Source organism: Thalia democratica, chromosome 5 (assembly GCF_965202585.1).
Source record: "Thalia democratica chromosome 5, ktThaDemo2.hap1.1, whole genome shotgun sequence".
Lineage (NCBI taxonomy): Eukaryota > Metazoa > Chordata > Thaliacea > Salpida > Salpidae > Thalia > Thalia democratica.
This window is the reverse complement of record NC_139169.1, coordinates 76,097,346-76,116,726: the sequence shown is the minus strand read 5'-3', so window position 1 is coordinate 76,116,726 and position 19,381 is coordinate 76,097,346. Positions and strand designations below refer to the sequence as shown.

Genomic DNA, 19,381 nt, shown 5'->3' with positions numbered 1-19,381 from the left:
AATTTATTTATGCAAACCCGATAACAAAAATAGTAAACTTTGAATTATTAAAAGTATTAAGTTTGCACAAAATGATTTAAACCTTAAGATAATTTCAAAGTTGTTTATTGTTTGTTTTATATTTTAGAATTTTTACAGTGCCTTCATAATGTTTATGATAAAGTTAAATTGTTTAAGCTTTAAAAAATTATAAGAAAGGTGATTAAGTGTATAACAAATAGCAAAAAAAATAACTAATTTACATGTTTTTCAGAAATTTTATAATGTCAGATTTTGATAGAAAAGATCTAGTTTCTCTGGCAAAAATTTGTATGGAATTGGGTCTCTTCAACGATTCAATTGACTATTGGAAGCTAGTAATTAAAATGTCAACTCCTTTAAACAAGGATGAAAGATATTTATTGTTTACCTGTTATATTTGTATGAGAAGAAATCTTGAAAAAATTCGTCAGAAACTATTGGACAAAGAAAATGTTAAAGAAAGCCTCCGTTCACAATTATTAGATAAAATTAATATGAAACATAACAAAATATGCGATGGTTCATTAGAATTACTTGACAATTATTGGGTAAAAAGAGACGAAAATCCTGAATCTGTTGTTGATTACAATCATTTCAGAGTCACTCAGCATTACAAAAAGTTAATTTTTAGTGGGCGAAAAGGAGATAATGATGATGTGAGAAAAGCAATAGATGCATTTGAAGAAGTACATAAAATAGCAGAAAAGTTTTTGAAATCAGATGATCAGGTTAGACTCAGAATCGCAGGGTATTTTTCTGAAATTTATGGTGATATTCTGGACCTACCAGATAAAGCTATTTCCATTGCAGGGAACGCTTATGAAAATGCGGCACATGAAATAAAAGACGACTTTAAAATTTCGGAAAATTCTTATCTGCGTAAATTAAGTGAGAATATTGAACGATGGAGCTTTAAGCAAAACTAAATAGTTGACTTTTTTTCTGAGATTCAAAAAGAATAATTATAATTTTGTCGTAATTATTTTTTTTTAATGTTAATAATCGTGTTTTTGATAAGTTCGTAGTTAGCAGAGTCTTGAGGTTTAACTGACAATGTTTTTAACTTGATAAATATCTAAACAAAAAATTTAAGAAAAACTTCAAAACATTTAACATTCTTTATAACTCGTCATAAAAATAGACTGAAGGCTCTAAAAAACTGGATTTTCAATATTTTTAATTACGATTTGCAGTATTTTAATTCAAAAGAACTGACCTAACTTTAAACCGTTAGAAAAAAAGTTGAATAAATGTTTAATCGCTTAAGTGAATTCAGTGTTCAACTTAATTAAAGTTTTATTTAGAACTTAATATACCAAGAAAAAATCTAATAAAAATAGCATTTTTTTTTTTTAAATATTTTGTGAAATGTGTAAACTTTATACTATATTACAAATAACTAAAAAAAAAATTAAATCCTAGTTATTCTGCGTATTTTTCAATCAATCAACTATCACTTTGAGTAAAATTTAGATTGTAAAAATCTAAATTGTTTGTCTACTACTGATGTACTTCAAAAAAAAAGGGGACAAAATTAAATATATTTTTGTTAAATTTTACCATTAAATTTAATACTTTATTACAATTTTTTACTATGATTTTATTTATACATTATTCCTTACTTATAAAAGTTACAATGTCATTTAAAGTTAGAGTTAACAACAGTACTTTTAAGATATACTATGTTAATTCACTTCAAAAAAAACAGTTTAAACGAATAACTTTCAAAAATATCATGTAATATTATTAAAGATTTTTCTCATTTTAGAAAACATTTAAACTGTAGAAGTTAAGTTTTTAAATGATTAATGTACATTTTGCATAGACTTATTTAAACCTTGAAATTATATTAAAAGTTGTTAACAAAGTATTTACTTTTACATTAAAACTTTTATACTCTTGAATAGTGCTATGTAATGATGTTTTAACGTGTTTGAACTTTGTATAATTAATCAAGAAAGATAATAAACTGTATTACAAAATACAAAAAAAAAACTAATTAGTTTGTTTGTTCTAGAAAGCTTTTATAATGTCAGATTTTGATAGAAAAGATCTGGTTTTTCTTTCAAAAATGTCATATGATATAGGTCTCTACAACGATTCAATTGACTATATGAAGCAAGTAATTAAAATGTCAACTCCTTTGAACAATGACGAAAGAAATCTATTATTTGTCAATTATATGGAATTGATTAAACATCTTGAAGATGTTTGTCGGGAAACATTAAACAAAGAAAAGATTCAAGAATGCCTGCATTCAGAATTATCAGATAAAATAAAGTTGAAATATAACAAAATATGCGATGATGTGATAGAATTACTCGACAGCTTTTGGGTAAAAAGAGACGAAAATCCTGAATCTGTTGTTGACTACAAATACTTTAAAGTCATGCAGCATTACAACAAGTTGTTTTTTAGTGGGAGAAAAGGAGATAGTGATGACGTCAGAAAAGCAATAGGTGCATTTGAAGAAGCACAGAAAGTAGCGGACAAATATTTGAAACCAGTTGCTGTTGGTAAACTCAGAATCGCAGGGTGTTTTTCTGAAATTTACGGTGAAATTCTGGACTCACCAGATAAAGCTATATCCATTGCAAGAAAAGCTTATGAAAATGCGGTACATGAAATAAACGACGACTTCGGAATTGCAGAAAATCATGAATTAGGTAAATTAAGAGAGAAAATTGAACGATGGAGCTTTAAACTCAACTAATAACTAATGTTTTGTTTTCTAGCTTTCCTTGAACTTTATAATAACTTTGTCGAATATCTTTTTTTTTAATTTATAACTTAGTATTTCACAGATGGAATATTTTCTAATAGTGTTTATGTAGTTACACGAACAAAAATGTTTACTTAATATTTATCTAAATAACCAGTTAATAAAGAAGTTTCAAATATTATAATTGAAAACAATTGACATTAAGTTGTTTCAAAGTATATAAGAAACGCTAAAAAAATACTTTTATAACTTAAACTGTAAACTACACTGTTTTTATTTAAAAGCACTCAGTTAACCTTATTATTTTTGAAAACTTTTAAAGAAATGTTTAATCTGTTAAGTGATAAACAACTGATTGTTTTTGCAAACTCTTTAAACAGCGAAAAAAAAAACAATTATAAACTGTTTTTTTTTCTTGTAAGAGACATTTTTTATCGAAATTATGTAAATGTATACTCCTTAAGCATGTTTAATAAATGATATTTCAGTTTTTACCATTTTGACTTAAACTTTAATTGATCGTAGTTTGTATAATTAAAGATTTTAATTTCGACTTAATTTTAAACATAATAATGTGGTAATTGGAACATATTTTACTTTACCACTGATTATGTTAGTGCTGTTGTAGTTTTTGTAAGGATACTTAAAATTACTTAATTTTGATACTTTTATTTTGTGAACAACTGCTTTTGTTAAACTTTCATATCTTATAGTTTCGGATTTTGAAAGGCCTAAAATTACTTTTTGAACCATATTTTACCAGGAATTTACAAAAAAAAAATAAACAAAAATAGTTTTAACATGTATATAATATTGTATTCACTTTATTGTCATTAATCATGCTTTAAAAGCGTTAAAGTTGTACTAGTAAATTAGATTTACTAATTTTTCTATAACTTAATGTAGCTATATGAATTTACCATACCATATTCAATAAAGTGGGAATTTTAAAAACTGTTGAAATTATTAACAAATAAGAATACACTTGCAAAATAACATAACTGTGCTATCATTTAAACAAAATAAATGTTAAAAAAAATGTATTCTAGTTTTTTACTAAGATACTTAGTTATTTTTGTTTACATAAAACAGTGGCACAAGTTTAGTAGAGTTGGCTTAAAACGTTAAACACAACTAATTTTAAGCAAAAATATTAATACTAAGTGTAAAACATAAACAACAGAATAATAACTTAGATATAATTAATAGTAACAGTAATACAGTGCAATAAATTGTTTAAGCATAAAAACCGAAGGTTTTTTCGTACACAACATCCTTGCACCAACTATTTTGAGCGCTCTATTTTAGTCGTTCACCAAACTAAGAAAGTGACTTTTGAGATAACGTTTTTACATAAAATAATATATATACAAAAACATTGTCTTTTTAAATGAAATGAAAAAATTGAGATTAAATTTTATAGTTAATATGTAAATTACCTAAACATTATTGCATACTTTTTTTTATGTTTAGTTTACTTTGAATGAAATTAGAAAGCTGTACGCTGTTATTTTTTTACTTAAGTTTGTTATTTTCATAGTAATATAAGGACTGAAGTGTTTTTTTCATTTATGCTGAGTTTAGTAATTCAAATAAATTACTTGAATTTTTTTAGCAGTTTAATCTTTAATGAAAAAATCTTATCAGCTACAATTTAAGTTTAAACACTTTACTTTTTTATTTTGAACGAAGAAGAATGATAGGTAAAATTAACTAATTTAAAACAGTATAACTTTCAAAAGTGGCGAGTTATTTTGTTTTAAGATGCTCGTATGCCGCACTGTCTAGAAAAGTTTTCTCTTGACTAGAGTTATTTAAAAAAGTTGGAGTAATCAATATAAAATTAATGTTTTAAACCAAAAGTGTGTTAAAATAAAGAATAAGCGATAAATAATTATTTTATAAAAAGCCTAATTGCAAATTTCACTATAAAAGCTGTATTGTTTAAAAAAAAATATTTTTGACTGAAAAGTATATTTTTTGCAGCAGATTTTACTGGCCGCAGTTGATGATAAAAGAAAAACTTTTTTTTTTAATTAAAGAATAAATTGTGATAAATTTTGTATTTAATTAGTTGACTTCTTAAAATAAAACAAAGTCTTGTGATTTATTTCTATAGTTAGATAAATTGTCATCTACAACTAGAATAACGATGTTGTTAAAACATATTTTATAGTTAAATTAATTGTGACCTATAATTAAAATATAAAATTTAATTTAAAACTTTAAAACACTTCAAACAAACTATACAGTCAGTTAGTTCATATGTTGCACAGCTCGTGACTAACTTTTATAGTTCAATTTATTTTCATCCAAAAGTAGCATAAAAAACTTGGGTTCAAGTTTTATAGTTTAATTAAACTTTATTCAATTATTTTTATATGAAACATAAATGTTTTTGTACACTATTAGGTGTACAAGTAAATTCAGTAAACTTTACACAGTTACTTTTTCACAAACTTATTGAATTTTTCACAAAAGTATTGAAGTGTTAATGCAAACATTTTATGCTAAGTTTAGTAATTTATATAAACTACTTGAATTATTTTAGTTTGTTTGAAATTTAATAAATTCTTTTTTAATAAATTAAAGTTAAGCTGTTGGTTTTAAAAAAAGTAGAAATTTTTATTAGTATAGAACAGTGGTCAGCAGAATTTTATGAGCAAAGGGCCAAATTTTCTATAAAAACTTTTTCACCTGCCTCATTTTGTGAAATAAAAATATTTCCAGGCCATCTAATATTTAAATTAGTTATACTTTTTAATTATAAAATACAATTTTACTAACATATGATAAGTGTGAAAAATAAGCACCACTAAATCTTAATACTAAATTAAGTACCTAATTTTAAACTATACGTACAAGTTTGTTTAATAACTTTAGAAGAGTATAGTTTAACAAGTAAACAAATACATCAAAAAAATCATCATTAAGTGAGTCGATGTCTTAATACATAAACTAAAGTTTTATAAAAATCTCCTAATAAAAATTTTTTTAAATCAAATGACTGTAAAAACTTTGCACAACTACTTCTTTTTTATTAATAAAATTAAAATAAAATATCTTTTCAAGTGACATTGTATAACTTTGCTTTCCGAGAACACGGTAATAAAACAAAAACTAGTGAAGTAATTGAGCTACTTAACATTTTGTAACTTGTTTTTTAAGTTTGTATGTATGTGGTTTCAATACCTTAATTTGATTTGTTTAAAACAAGTAAGCTTAATAATTTTTTTTTTGTGCTTTAACCTTAAGACTAAATGAAAATGCTTAAGTTCTGATACTTAAGTGTTATTTTTTTAGTGCTGAGTTTAGTGAGTTACGAGTTTATAGTTTATACAAGTTCTTATAGGTTATAGTAATATTGTTTTGTAATGTTTTTCAATTTAATAAGTCTAAATAAAACGAGATACTACTTAAGTGTAGACAGCAGAGTATGGTAGTTGCAAATACAGTAACATAGCTGGTAATATTTATTGAAAATTCGACAGTTTTTTACAAAAGTCAATAATAATATAATATTGAATTTGATCAGAATATAAGACTTCTTCATATTTACTTCGTATATTATATTTTATTGACTCCGACTATCATAGTTTATTTTTTATATCACACTTATATGAACTATAAAGTTTTATTACAAGTACATTTCTAGTGTTTTGTGTTTGCTTGTATTGTTTTTGGATATTTTTATTTGTTTAAGCTACTAACTTTATGTTTAAACGTTTTTTTTAAACAAATGTTTGTATTATTTTTTCTCATTTAGTTTTTCCTTTTAGTATTTACAATACTTAATTCTGTCACTTACTGTTATAACAGTATTAAAAATTAGAAAACTTTACTTCTATTTTTCAAGAAGTAATGAAAAAAATGCTTGAATATTTATAAACACTGTTTAAAAATGTACAAAAAACATTTTTTTTAATTAGTTTGACATGACAGATTTAAAGAACAGTTATTAGGTTAGTTAAGCTAATTATCTCATATTTTATAAGTTATTATTTAGTGTAATTAGCTGTGTTTGTCTTAAAAGCAAGTTTTTTGTAAGATTACCTATAAACAAAAATAAAGATTAATAAACTTTTACTTCATGCTTAATTAAAAATAAATATCATTAAATTTTATATGGAAGTTAAAAAATACGTAAGTAATTTTATAGATTAACTTGACAAGTTCTAAAGTGTTGTAAAACTTAAATTCCTATGAAACTTAAAATTTATCATATTTAGTTAATTGAAAACTTTAACTAAAATAACAATAACTTTTTAGCAGATTTTTTAGAACTTTATAATGTCAGATTTTGATAGAAAAGACTTAGTTTCTTTGGCAAAAATATCATTTGAGTTAGGTCTTTACAGTGATGCCATTGACTATATGAAACAAGTTATCAAAATGTTAACTCCTTTAAGTGAGGATGAAAGAAATTTATTGTTCTCTAGTTACAACTGCATGAGAGATCATCTTTTTAAACTTCGAAGAAAACTTAAACGTATGAAAAGTTCAGTAGAAGAACACGTGCACAATGAACTTACAGATAAAGTTGATTTTAAATTTAAAAATGTTTGCAATGAAGCTGTAGAACTAGCTGAATGTTACTGGGTTAGAAGAGACGATAACGCTGAAGCTATTGTTCATTACAAAAGTTTTAAGGCCAGCCAGTATTATTTTTTGGTTTTCGTCACTCTATCAGATGAAGATGTAAACAAAGCAGTGGACGATTTTGAAGAAGCATTGAATGTAGCAGAAAGTTGTTTGAGTCCGGCTCACCCAACGAGACTTTCTATTGCAAAGTATCTATCAGAAATACACGGATTCATGCTAGATTTACCGGATAAAGCTCTTTCTATCGCTGAGAATGCCTATGAGAACGGTGTTGCCTGCTTGCATGAACTAAGTGACGACTTGAAAAGTAAGTCAGAAGAAAAATTGGACGACTTGAAGAAGGATGTTCAACGATGGGAATTGAAGAAAATTGAAAAGGATTTTGAACAAGTTGTGTCACTTTAGCTTTATTCCACAAACGTTTTTTGAGAATGTTGTTCTGTCTTGACTTTAAATTTTTCAAAAGCTTATTTGTCAATATATTTTTTGGAAGCTGAACTAAATAAAAAGAGTTATTCTTTAAAAATTCTAAAGTAGTTTAAATTCAAAATTAAAGTATTTTCAGTTTTTGTATTATTATTTAATTTATTTTTGCTTACTGTTATTGTTTTTCATTTGAACAGCTTTTTTTCTGGTGCATAACTTATTTAAAACATATAACCAAATACATTTCGTTTTTCAAATTTATTTTAGTACTTTCGTAGTAAGGCTCATCAGAAGTTATAGTCTTTCAGTTTCTATTCTTTCTAATTTAGTAAAATATAATTTTTGATGAGTTTTACTACGAACGTACTAAAACAAATTTTAAAAATGAAATGTATTTTGTTATATGTTTTTTTTTGTTTGTAGTAAGTACTAATAGATTACTTCATAATACTATTGACAATTTTCTATAAAAGGGTTTTATTTTTTGTTACGTAAAATAACTTTGGAGTAAACATATTTCTAAGTTAGAGAAGTAGCTTAAATAATTTTAATAACTTTGATTTTTCTTCAAATGATCAACTTTACTTAAAGTTTAATTGTGATCAAAGAAAATTTATTTTTCTCTGTTTTTTGTTTTAGATAAAAAGTAAAGTTTATTAAATAGTAAAACAACTTTCAAAAGTATTAAAAACAAAGTTTTATATAATCAAGCATTTACTGTGTTGAACAATAACGTTTGATTAGCTTGTTTTCAAAACTGCTTTTTAAAGAACTTAATTTCAGAAAAAAAGTTTTTTGATAAATTTAAATGAATGTTTTAGTTTTATAAAAAAAAAGTTTAGTTTGGCTCTGTATAAGGTTTAGTAAGACAACAAATCTAATAAAAAAAAATCGAAATTTCGACAATTTAATTTAATATATTAATGTTTAACAGAGCCTATATCAAAAAATTAAATATGTTTAAAAAGAATAAAATATCTGCGGATATTGACCTAATTAGCGAGACTATGACAATGAAAAACATACAATAAGAAAATCAACTAATCATTTAGTTCAGTATCATTATTTATTATACAATTTTAAAGAATTCTTTAAATAACTTATTTTAAAAAATAGTTTTAGTCATATTTAAAAAAACTCTTGAAATTTTAATTAACAATGAATAAGAGTTACAACCTTTTAGCACACTTTTATATAAAAAACTTAAAAGTAAATCCTTTATTTATTGCAACACTTTTCTAAGTGAAATGAAAAACTTTTTAATTCTAAGTACATGGTAATAAAGGAACAATAATTAGGCTAATTGAGTTCGATTAATTTAAATTCAAAGCTTTAACTTGTTCTCTTTTTTTATTTTTATTTCAATAATTTTTAAGATACGGTTTTGTATGCGTTTAAACTCAGTAACCTTCAAATGAATATTTTCAGTTTTTAATATACTTTTAGCGCTACATATAATATTAATGCTAATCATTTAAATATCAAGTTTAAAAAGCTTTGATAATTTAGAAATTTTTGTTTACTAGTACACTTCAGTTTTATAAATCTAATAAAGGTTTACTTTTAGTTGGACAGTTTAAATTTAGTTTTTGAATACAGTGATATAGTTAACATACACATTAAAACACAATTTTTACAACAGTTTAATTTAACCGTTCAACTTAGTCACAACCTTTATTAGACTACACTTAATTTAAATATACAAATTGTTATCAAGTAGTTTTTCTTTCCAAAATACACTTCATTTGGCCATAAAGTTTGATAACAAGTTTTTGTTGTATAACAATGTTTGTTCTTAATAGCAATTGATTATTTTTTTCTTGATTATGTTTTTCTCTTGTCTAAAACTTCTGAACAACTGGTTGTTTTATTAAACATAAAGTAATAATTGCACAGTTAAAATTTGTTTTTTTATAAATTTTGTTCTACTTTTGAAATTTTTTTTTAGGTTAAATGAAAAAATGTTATCTGTGTCTAGTAAAATAAATATTAAAAAACTAAAAACTGTACTTTTATAATTAATTATAAATGTATTTTTAAGTTACTGCAAATATGAAAAACTTTATATTGTCATTAACAAACGCTGTTTTTTATAAAGAACAAGAATAACAATTTTTTGATTTTCGATGTTGTTTGATGTAACATAGAAAAAAGCAGTTATTAGTTTAATTGAGTTCATTGTTATTTATCACTTACAAACTTTTTACTTGATATTTTTCTAATAAAAATATCTAACAAGCTGTTTTTTTATTATCTATTAATACTATATTAAAAACGTAAGAGTTTGATTTGCTTTTGAGTAAACGCAAAACATTTTCATATTTAAACATTTTGTGCTTCATATGCTTTCAAAATAATTTAAGATGAAAACTTAGGAAAGAAATAAAAAGTAATCGGAATGTTTTACATTTTTTAAGTAATCAGTTAAAGTTTTTTAGTAAATAATATTTATTTTTTAATAATTAAACAGATATGTATTTTAAGTAAATGTAATAAGTACATAAATAGCACTTAAAGTATTTAATATAAGTATATTTGGTAGTTAAATTCTAATTTGTAGCAATTAGCTCAATTTTCGATTGTATAAATGTTTATTGTGTTTGATAAAATGTTATGTCTTTTGTAACTTTTATAATATACAAACAATTAAAAGCACGTTTACACTCATTATAAAACATAGTGTATGATATTCGTCATACTTGTATTTTAAGTTATATGGTCAGTATCAATTATTATATCAATTGGTTGTACGCTATGTGAGATTTTAATTATAATAAAGCAAATAGGTTACACTAAAAATGTGTTAAGTTTATAAATATGTTCTGAATATTTTTTGTTTAAAAAGTTAAATGGTTTTAAAAATATTGCTTTTTTGGTTGTATGTATTGTTTTAAATTAAATAACGCAAAATTTTCTTGTAATATATTTCAACATTCCGAAAGTTTAACTGAATTTCAAGAACTAAAAAGTTGTAAATAAACAACACATATAGGTTAAACTAAAACTAGACTTCGTTATTTGATGCTGAACTACTGGCTTCTGATTTAGCTTAATTTCAACAGTTTTAATTTTAACAAACAGCTTAAGTAACAGATGGATAATACTGCCCAAAACTAATTTCATTAAGTCAGTATGAAGAACAGTTAGATTTTTCAGCAACTACGTTTTAAATTTCACAAAAAAAATCAAGTACGACGTTTATCCGATAGCAGTTTAAATTGACGAAAATTCATGAATATATCACTAAATTAAGTTTCATGGGGAATTGTTTTTATCAACTTCATCCTGTTGATGGCGTATTTAACGAACTTTGAAAAACTGTATTAAGCAGAATAAGTTGGAATGTGTATATTTTACTTATACCTAGTCAGCTAAATCTTCAACATGAGATAATGTTCATTTCTTAATAAATCAATTTCAAATTAATACTTATGGCTTGTTTAAAGGTCCCAAAGATTGACCTCAGTAAGTTTTTTGGAACATACCATTTACTTTTGGGATTAAGTGATTATTTTTTGACTTCGTTAAGATAATCACTTATAAACCATCGTAAGAATGTTTAAGATTAAAACTGTAGAACCATGTAGAAATGTATCTTAAAAACTAACCCCTTTAAAAACATGAATGTTCATTGTACTGGCCTAGTATACTTAATGATCAGTCGGAACTTAAAACGGAGTCAGCAAGCAATTAGAACTTTGAAATCTATTTTCTATTGTGACGTAAAGATAATATTATATTTCGGTTAATGTTTTTACTTTGAAGGTCTACGTAAGGATTTACATATAAAAGCCACAAAATACTTTCTATGCTCAGACTGACTTTAAGTATATTTTCCATTGGAATTCATTACTCATGGAATTGAAGCTAATTTATGTTTAGGGCCTTTTAAAGTAGGAGAAAAGGGGTCCGATTGTACATGTTCCGGAATTCCCAGTTTTTTGCTGACTTTCGACTTTCAACTTTAAAACTTTCAACAAATTGTTCTTAGTAACAACAAAATAATATAAACAAAAAAAAACAAGAAGTATTAACTAGTTATCCTAGTAGCAACAGGGTGATATAATGAAAAATTAAGAAATAAACACTAATAAAACAAATATAAATGTAAGATTGACCCTCATACTATTTATCTTCTATACAAGATTATACATTTATATTTTTAAGCTATGATTAAATAGAAAATTTTATCATAGCTTTGTTTATTTTCAGATTTTGTTTAGAATTAAAAATGGTCTACAACTTAATTAAATTTATTATTGAACTTAAAGAAAAATTTCCAGAAGGTATTTCAAATAATAATTTTGAAAAATGATTGTCAAAAAATAATTAATTTTTTTATTTTTATAAAAAAAATAGTTAAAAGTCTTGAAAATACACTTCATTTAGATTTTACTAAAGATTATTCATTTTTCCCTCACCAGGACTCAACAAATAGTTTACCTAGTACACATGGTGGTCATGTTTCAGGTCCATTAAAATTGGTTAAAAAAGGGATGGTACCAAATTTTCCAACCTCTTCTATTTTATTTCTTATATTTAATTGTTAAAAATAAAAACAAATGTTGATTTTTGTTAGTATTTTAGAATTTAAAAATACTTTTGTAGAGTTTTTAATAGTTTTAGTTAGATATTTGTTGGTTTAAAGTTGCAATAGCTAATTGTGAGTTCACATTGGTAGCAGTGACCACACAATTGGATTGTTGATGTATTTTTTGTTTCAGCGTTAGCATATACTTGCTTGGGAATTTAATCTTTATGATTTTCCCACACTTTGTGGTTTTAATGTTGAGTTTATAACCTTGTGAGTGTTTGCCAAGTGACGTGTCACCAAGGGATTTTTATTTCAGTTAAATAGATAGTTTTTTTGGTTAGTTTAATGTTAATTTTAAAGGGGAAGGTAGAATTACAGGTGGTGACAACTCACTTCAAAATACGTTTATCGTTGTAGAAGGAACAATGAGACTGATGTTTTTCTACCAAAATTCTATTTTGACTATTAGTTTTGGGCTTAATGATTTTCCCTCACTTAGTAGATTTTAATTTTGAAATTTCAACCAAGGATTATCTACAGAATAATGTTCCCACCATGGGATTTTTCAAAAAAAAGTAATAACTTGCACCATATTTTATACTTCAATGTTTTTCAGATTTATACTAATTAACTTTTACTAATTTTTACTAATTACTAAAAATTAGTATACTATAAATAGTATAAAACAAATGGACATGACTAAAACACCAAAGCAAGTTGAGGAATACAGTCAGCATTTGTAATCACAATTTGGCAGGGAGCCTATAGAAGCAAATCTTTGACCATCTCAATGGTCGCTCCTCCTTGTAGCAGCGAAACAACTAAAGTACAAAAGACTGAAAAAGGATATTTGTCATCTAAAAGTTTTAGAATTATAATTTTGTTTATTTATGTTTTATTTTGAAAAACTTACTAAGTTGTAGTTCATCAAATATTTAAAAAAAAAAATTTATAGTTATTTTTCTGAACAGATGAACAGTTGAGTGAGATTACTTAACAAAATTTTTCATTCATTTTGTAAATACAATTTTGTTTTAACATAATTTTCATCAAAACAATGGTCTTGATTAATTTTAATTTAATCAAAAAATTATATTTATTTGAAAAGACTATGCATGTTAATTATTTTCTAGAAATTTTTCTCGTACACTTGATTAATAACTTACAATATTTAATAAAATTTTTGTCTTAATTTTTAAACTTGTAAAGCAAGCTTTTCTTATGGTCATAGAGTAGTCTAACATTTATTTAATATAAAATAATAATGGTTATAATATGCAAAATTCAACTATAAACTACAGCGCATATTTATTTAACTAAAAATATTTTCTGTATGTTTTTAATATGAATTACTTTTTTTTTAGTTATTATGTTTGTGATTTTTGTTATATTTTTTCTTGAATCGGAGTACTACATTTTTTCCTTAATTTAAAGTTGTATGGTATTAACTATATTAGAACCTATTGAGTTCACTAACTTTGATCGCTCATAAACCAAAAGTTACTTTGAATTTTCTAAAGTTTTTAAAAACTTCTGGTAGCTAAGTTGAAACTCTTAAAAATTGATAAACTATTGGTGGATCCCCAACCCCTACTGTTTTAATTTAAAAAATATGATTCATATTTTTTAATGGGTACTCTTCAACCTTGTTACATTTTTATGTTAAACAAAACCGAATTGTATAATAGACTCATAGAATTAAAAAATATTATCAAATATTTTATAAATGTTCCAATAAACTAATTTAAGGTCATAGGGGGACTACAATTTTTTTTTCAAATTTTGTCTTTTGTTGTTTATAATCAGATAGTATACTTTTTACACTTTACCGCTTGTTGGATTAAAAATAGCCAAGAAGATATAAGGGACCAAAGTTAGATGAGTAGTATTTTATAAATTTTAAACAACTTGTTAGAAACAGACTTATAATTTTTTTTTTGTTAATAAATGATTTTTTTTTAAATAGTTTATATCATAAAATTTTTAATGCCATTTTGTTTTAAACAAAGAAAATTAAAAATTTAAAATATGAGCTAAGATCACTGATATAATTTTAAACTAGTAATATGTTGACTTATTTTATGATTATTAGTGTTTTTTATCTTAATAATATTGTTATTTATATATTTTTACTATTTTTTTTTTTTTTTCAAAAAGGAAAAAGTTATTTACTATTTTCAGTGTTTTTTGTAGTTGCTTACATTATTATTTTGGTATAGTTAAACTCATATATTTATACATTTATTCAAGTTTGTAAAAAAAAAGATAAAAATGATATATTTGTTTTATACTTTTTAGTTTCAGCATTTTTTTTATGAAAACAGCTTTATTTTAATTTTTTTTAAGTAGTGCAGCTTTATTTTTAATATTAATTTTTTTAATGTTATAGCTTTAATTTACTGTTAATTATTTTTGGATAATTTAAAATAAGCTGGTAGTAGAGTCGAAATTCTAAAACACACATAAAAAAATAAAAACATCAAATATTTTTATTTTATTTTTGAGAAAATTATTAAATGTTGGTTGTAAAGTTTAATAGTCTCATTTTTCATAGAGCTCTTCGTTTTAGAGTTTAAATTTCTTTTTCATCTTTAGCTCATTTTAATTTTTATTAAGTTTGGGTATGCCAAGAGGTATTTTTGCTATCTAGGTCATTAAACCAAAAAAATTATTGATCAAATTTTAACCAAGTTTGTTCTAAAACACATTTCATGATATTTTAAATTATATTGCTTTTAAAATGAAGGACGAGATAAGTTTTCAATGAATATGTTTTATTTATGAGAAAATTGCCCTTAAAATTTTAAATTCTATATGGTTGTATCCGAATTATTTTACAAAAATTGTTATAACTCAAAAGTAATTAGTTAGTAGTTTTGTAAAAACTATCTTATAGTATACAACTTAAGCTTTGAAATGTAAGGCTTATTTATTTATTTAAAATGTTAAAACCCCTTATGCCTTAACATTTAAAAAATTTAGTAACTTATATTAGCTAGTTACTTCTTTCAAAGTTAATGTTATAATTTTTCATGTTAACAAAAAACTAGCTTTTGAAAAAAGGAAGACAAAATTTTAACCTTTTACAATGTAAATCGTTCGATAACCATTGATCTTGGTATCAAAATTCCAAAAAAAAAAACCGGTTAGGACTTTAGACTATTTAAAAATTAAATGCTTTTCTTTCTATCAAGCTGCAAGCTATAAATTAAAAATTTTAATCATTATACAATTATTACGGCCAAAATGAAACCTAAATTTTTCTTTTTATTAATAAATTAAAATTAACTTTATATAAAGTTGTATATGTAAAAAATATATAGTATAGTGTAAAAAGTGTAAATGTTAAGTATATTTCAAGTATTATAACGATTTTTAAAATAATAAAAACAAATTTTACAAATTCTATAAAAAAATACTAAAAATTTGTAGTTTTATGATAATTTAAATGTTCAATAGTTAGCCTGGCTTGTATTTTTATATGCTTAAGTTGACTAGGCTATTTATTTCAAAAACTATACAGTTTTAGTTATAGAAAATAATAATAAAAGACTAAGTTTTAGTAAATTTTAGACTGTATATTAAATTTTAAGATTTTTGTTTAATTTACTACAAACTTAATTTAATAAGCTTTATAATTAAAAATAAATTTAATCTTAATACTTAAGTTCTTACTATAAAAAAGTTTTTATTGATGAAAATTGATTTTATAACGTAAATACCAACAATTTTCTTCCAAATTTTGTACTATAACCGAAATTTTAATTTCTAAACGTCAGTTTATATCTTTAATAAAAATGTTAAGTCTATGTCATAACATTTGCTTTAAAAAAATATCGTTGGTTTAAAATTTGTTTGTCAATTGCAATTTTAATTAAAAACTAAAATATAATTTTTACTCATCCTTATTATCTGATCAATCTATTAATATATAATTTTGTTTAGTTATATATATTTTTCAATTTAAGTTAAACTTATTTTAAAAATTTAACCCTAAAAAAATAGTAAATATTTTTGTATCATAGTATGAACTTGATATAGGTGAAATATGCAAACTGAGTGTACTATCGGTTTGTATATTTAACCTTTCGAATTTATTTTTTTCTCGGTATATAAGCGGTTTTCAGATTAGATTTTGCAATATTATGATAAAAATTGCAAAAGATAATAATTATTTTTTTGTCTCTTTTGTCAGTTATAATTTAATATTTAAACATTTGAAGTTTTGTCCCTGATATTAAATTTTAATTAATTAATGATAATAGGGGATTTCCGGAATTTCTACAAAATGACTCTAAAAGTTTTAGAATTATAATTTTGTTTATTTATGTTTTATTTTGAAAAACTTACTAAGTTGTAGTTGTGGAAAATTTATCATTAACACTTCAAGCTTGATGGATTTAAAGCATTTATACAGGGTTGACACTCGTTTTTTCAAAAATTTTTCTAGGTTTTTCAACTTTCTTCCAGGTTTTTAAAAGTGCACATTTTTGGGTTTATTTTTAGTTTAAAGTTTAGTTTAAGGTGAGAAACTATGTTAAATAGTATAAAAACATTGAAGAGATGCTGTAAAGTTACTTTAAATATGCTTTTTAATAAAAAATGTTTAATGATGATAAGAGTTTTATTTTTATTTATAGATTTTTTGAGTCAAATCGAAATTTTACTACTGAACATGTGAGATTGTTAAAATTCCAGGTTTTTTTTTTGCCTAAATTGTCAAATTCCAGGTTTTTCCAGGATTCCAGGTAAAGTGGCAACCCTATATATAGTATTGAGAAAAAGATAATACTACTTAAATTTTTACATAAATCTCAAACAAAAAACAAAATATTTTATCAAAAACATATATAGAATAACTTAAAAAACAAAAAAATACCATTATTATAAAAATTCACCTGTGATATAACTTAAATACTGATACACATAGCATGTATGTTTTACAATAGCTACCATCGTATGCGTTTTTTTTTTCTGTCACTATGGGATGACAAAATGAAAATTAACATAAGAGAGCTCACATGCTTGCTATAATCTTAAGAATTTCAAAAAATAAAAATATTTCTAGTAATAAAAACCAATCAAACATTTATTTACAGAATTTTTATTGGTTATGTAAATTATTTTTTTAACCGGAACTCCTTACTTTAAGAAAGTAGCTTAGGTTATTTTCGTTTTACAGGAATTTCATGTTCGAATACTGTCCGGACTATTAACAAGACATTTATTATTTAATTTAGTATTGGAAAATTGTTTTTAAACACATTGTTTAAAATGTCTTACTGATAATGTATTGACTTTATTATGATATTGAAACTGTTATTTAGTAAATGTACATAGACTCCTATAAGTATTTTGATTTAACACAGTGTTTATTCTGTAAATTTTACTGATAATATTAACATGCACTGCACAGTAGTGTTATAAAAATTACTGTAATTATTAATGTATTACACAAATAATTTCAAATAAGGTATATGATATACAATACTTGATATTTTAGAGCTACTTTTTATAGCTTTTAATATATATTTAACTTAGTTATATATTCAATTTAATATATAGTTAATATATGTAATATAATTTTGTAGTTAATATATATTCAACAAGACAGTTTAACTTGTGTTATAGCAGAGTTGCCACTCTTAAATAAAAAATCAGCCTAATTGACCAAATACTAGTCTGAGTTACATCAAGCTAGCATGAGTTGATAAGAAAAATGTAAAAATTAATTGAAATAAACCAAAAACTTTAAAAAAATGTTAATCAGGCTTAAATATACTTTAATAAGAAAACAATAACATAAGGACATGATAAATCACAAGTTAATGTTGAAAAACTTACCTGAGACTTAAAATTCAAACCAGCCTGAGTTTGTGGCAGCCCTGTCATACACAAATACAATTGAACCTAAATAGTTTGAAAAAATGTTTTTTAGGAAGTTATCAACTATAAGTAAAATTTAAAGTATTTAAATAATCAGAATTTCAAAAGATGTGCACCAATATGTTAAAGTAAAAATAGTCAGACTATTATTTATCAAGTTGAAAATTATAAAGCAGGTTGACAACCTTTAAAAACAAAGTCTTATTTTTTACAAAATTTACTGAGCTACCAGTTGTTGTTTTAGTATTTAAAAAAAGAAATTTTTGAAATCTAAGCGATCACAGATAGAAAGTTCAAAAAGTTTTTAGAGGGGGTGCAAACTAAAAGAGAAAAATAGCTATTTCACTAAAAATATATCTCCTCCTTCAATTTTAGATAAATTGTTTTAAAAATTTATTTAGCTAATCTTCAATAAATTGTAAGAAACATGATTTTAAGTTTACCCTAAGTTTGTTTTTTATAAAAACTTTAACAAAAAATAATTTTTTTTGTCATTATTTTTTTTTCAAAACCTGCTTTCTACAAATTGTTTATAATATTAAAAAGAAAATTTTGTTACAATTTGAAGTGACTTATTTTTTTAAAACGAGGAGACAGATATTTAATGAATATTTAAAAGTTCTGAGAAGTTCGTCTATTTATTTTTTTCGTTTTATACGGTTGTATAATTTTTTTTACGACAATGATTTTATTTCAGTTAAATTTTAAAATTTATAAAAAACATATTGGACATCTATGACCTCAATTACAAAGTTTAAATTACTAAAAACATTCATTAATTTTTCATTTTTAATTTCAAAATTTAGTTTATTGACTTTTAATTTTATTCAAAATTGATAAAGCGTGTTTAAGTTTATTAAAAGTTTATATAGTGTAAAGGAAAAGAACAGTTTGAACGAGCTGTAGCTTTTCCATTTAAAAAAAAAAACATTGGTCTTAGAGTTGTATTTTCTACAAAATCATTAAGCAACTATTAATTAATTATTTGATTAAAAATTCGAAGATAGGAAAAATACCAGTTGTGTGACAGTTTGGCTGAAAAAGATCTATTTGCTTTTTCAATTACTTAAATCTAACTCAACATTTGTTTTTGTCATTTGTTTTAAAAATGGTTAAAAATTTATCTTAGCTAAAAATGAGTTATAAAAAATTTATTCAACGATTGTTACTCAGCTGACACTGTTTCACCT

At 23.6% G+C, this 19,381-nt stretch overlaps 3 protein-coding genes across 3 annotated transcripts; all 3 read left to right on the top strand.

Annotated features, from left to right (window-relative positions):
• The first annotated feature begins 263 nt into the window (after nt 1–263).
• LOC145836908 (14-3-3 protein beta/alpha-like) lies at nt 264–947 on the top strand. The gene has a single exon (XM_082944681.1). It carries the CDS (start codon nt 264–266, stop codon nt 945–947), a length of 684 nt encoding a protein of 227 aa, XP_082800807.1.
• Nucleotides 948–2,050: 1,103 nt separating this feature from the next.
• LOC145836907 (14-3-3 protein beta/alpha-B-like) lies at nt 2,051–2,734 on the top strand. Its single transcript, XM_082944680.1, has one exon. It carries the CDS (start codon nt 2,051–2,053, stop codon nt 2,732–2,734), a length of 684 nt encoding a protein of 227 aa, XP_082800806.1.
• A 4,401-nt stretch (nt 2,735–7,135) lies between these two features.
• Nucleotides 7,136–7,750, top strand: LOC145836906 (14-3-3 protein zeta/delta-like). The gene has a single exon (XM_082944678.1). The coding sequence runs from the start codon at nt 7,136–7,138 to the stop codon at nt 7,748–7,750; it is 615 nt and encodes a 204-aa protein (XP_082800804.1).
• Nucleotides 7,751–19,381: the final 11,631 nt, after the last annotated feature.

Excerpts from the sequence above, each read along its gene's own strand:
- LOC145836908 (XM_082944681.1), top strand. The coding sequence starts at position 264 with ATGTCAGATTTTGATAGAAAAGATCTAGTTTCTCTGGCAAAAATTTGT.
- LOC145836906 (XM_082944678.1), top strand. The coding sequence starts at position 7,136 with ATGTTAACTCCTTTAAGTGAGGATGAAAGAAATTTATTGTTCTCTAGT.
- LOC145836907 (XM_082944680.1), top strand. The coding sequence starts at position 2,051 with ATGTCAGATTTTGATAGAAAAGATCTGGTTTTTCTTTCAAAAATGTCA.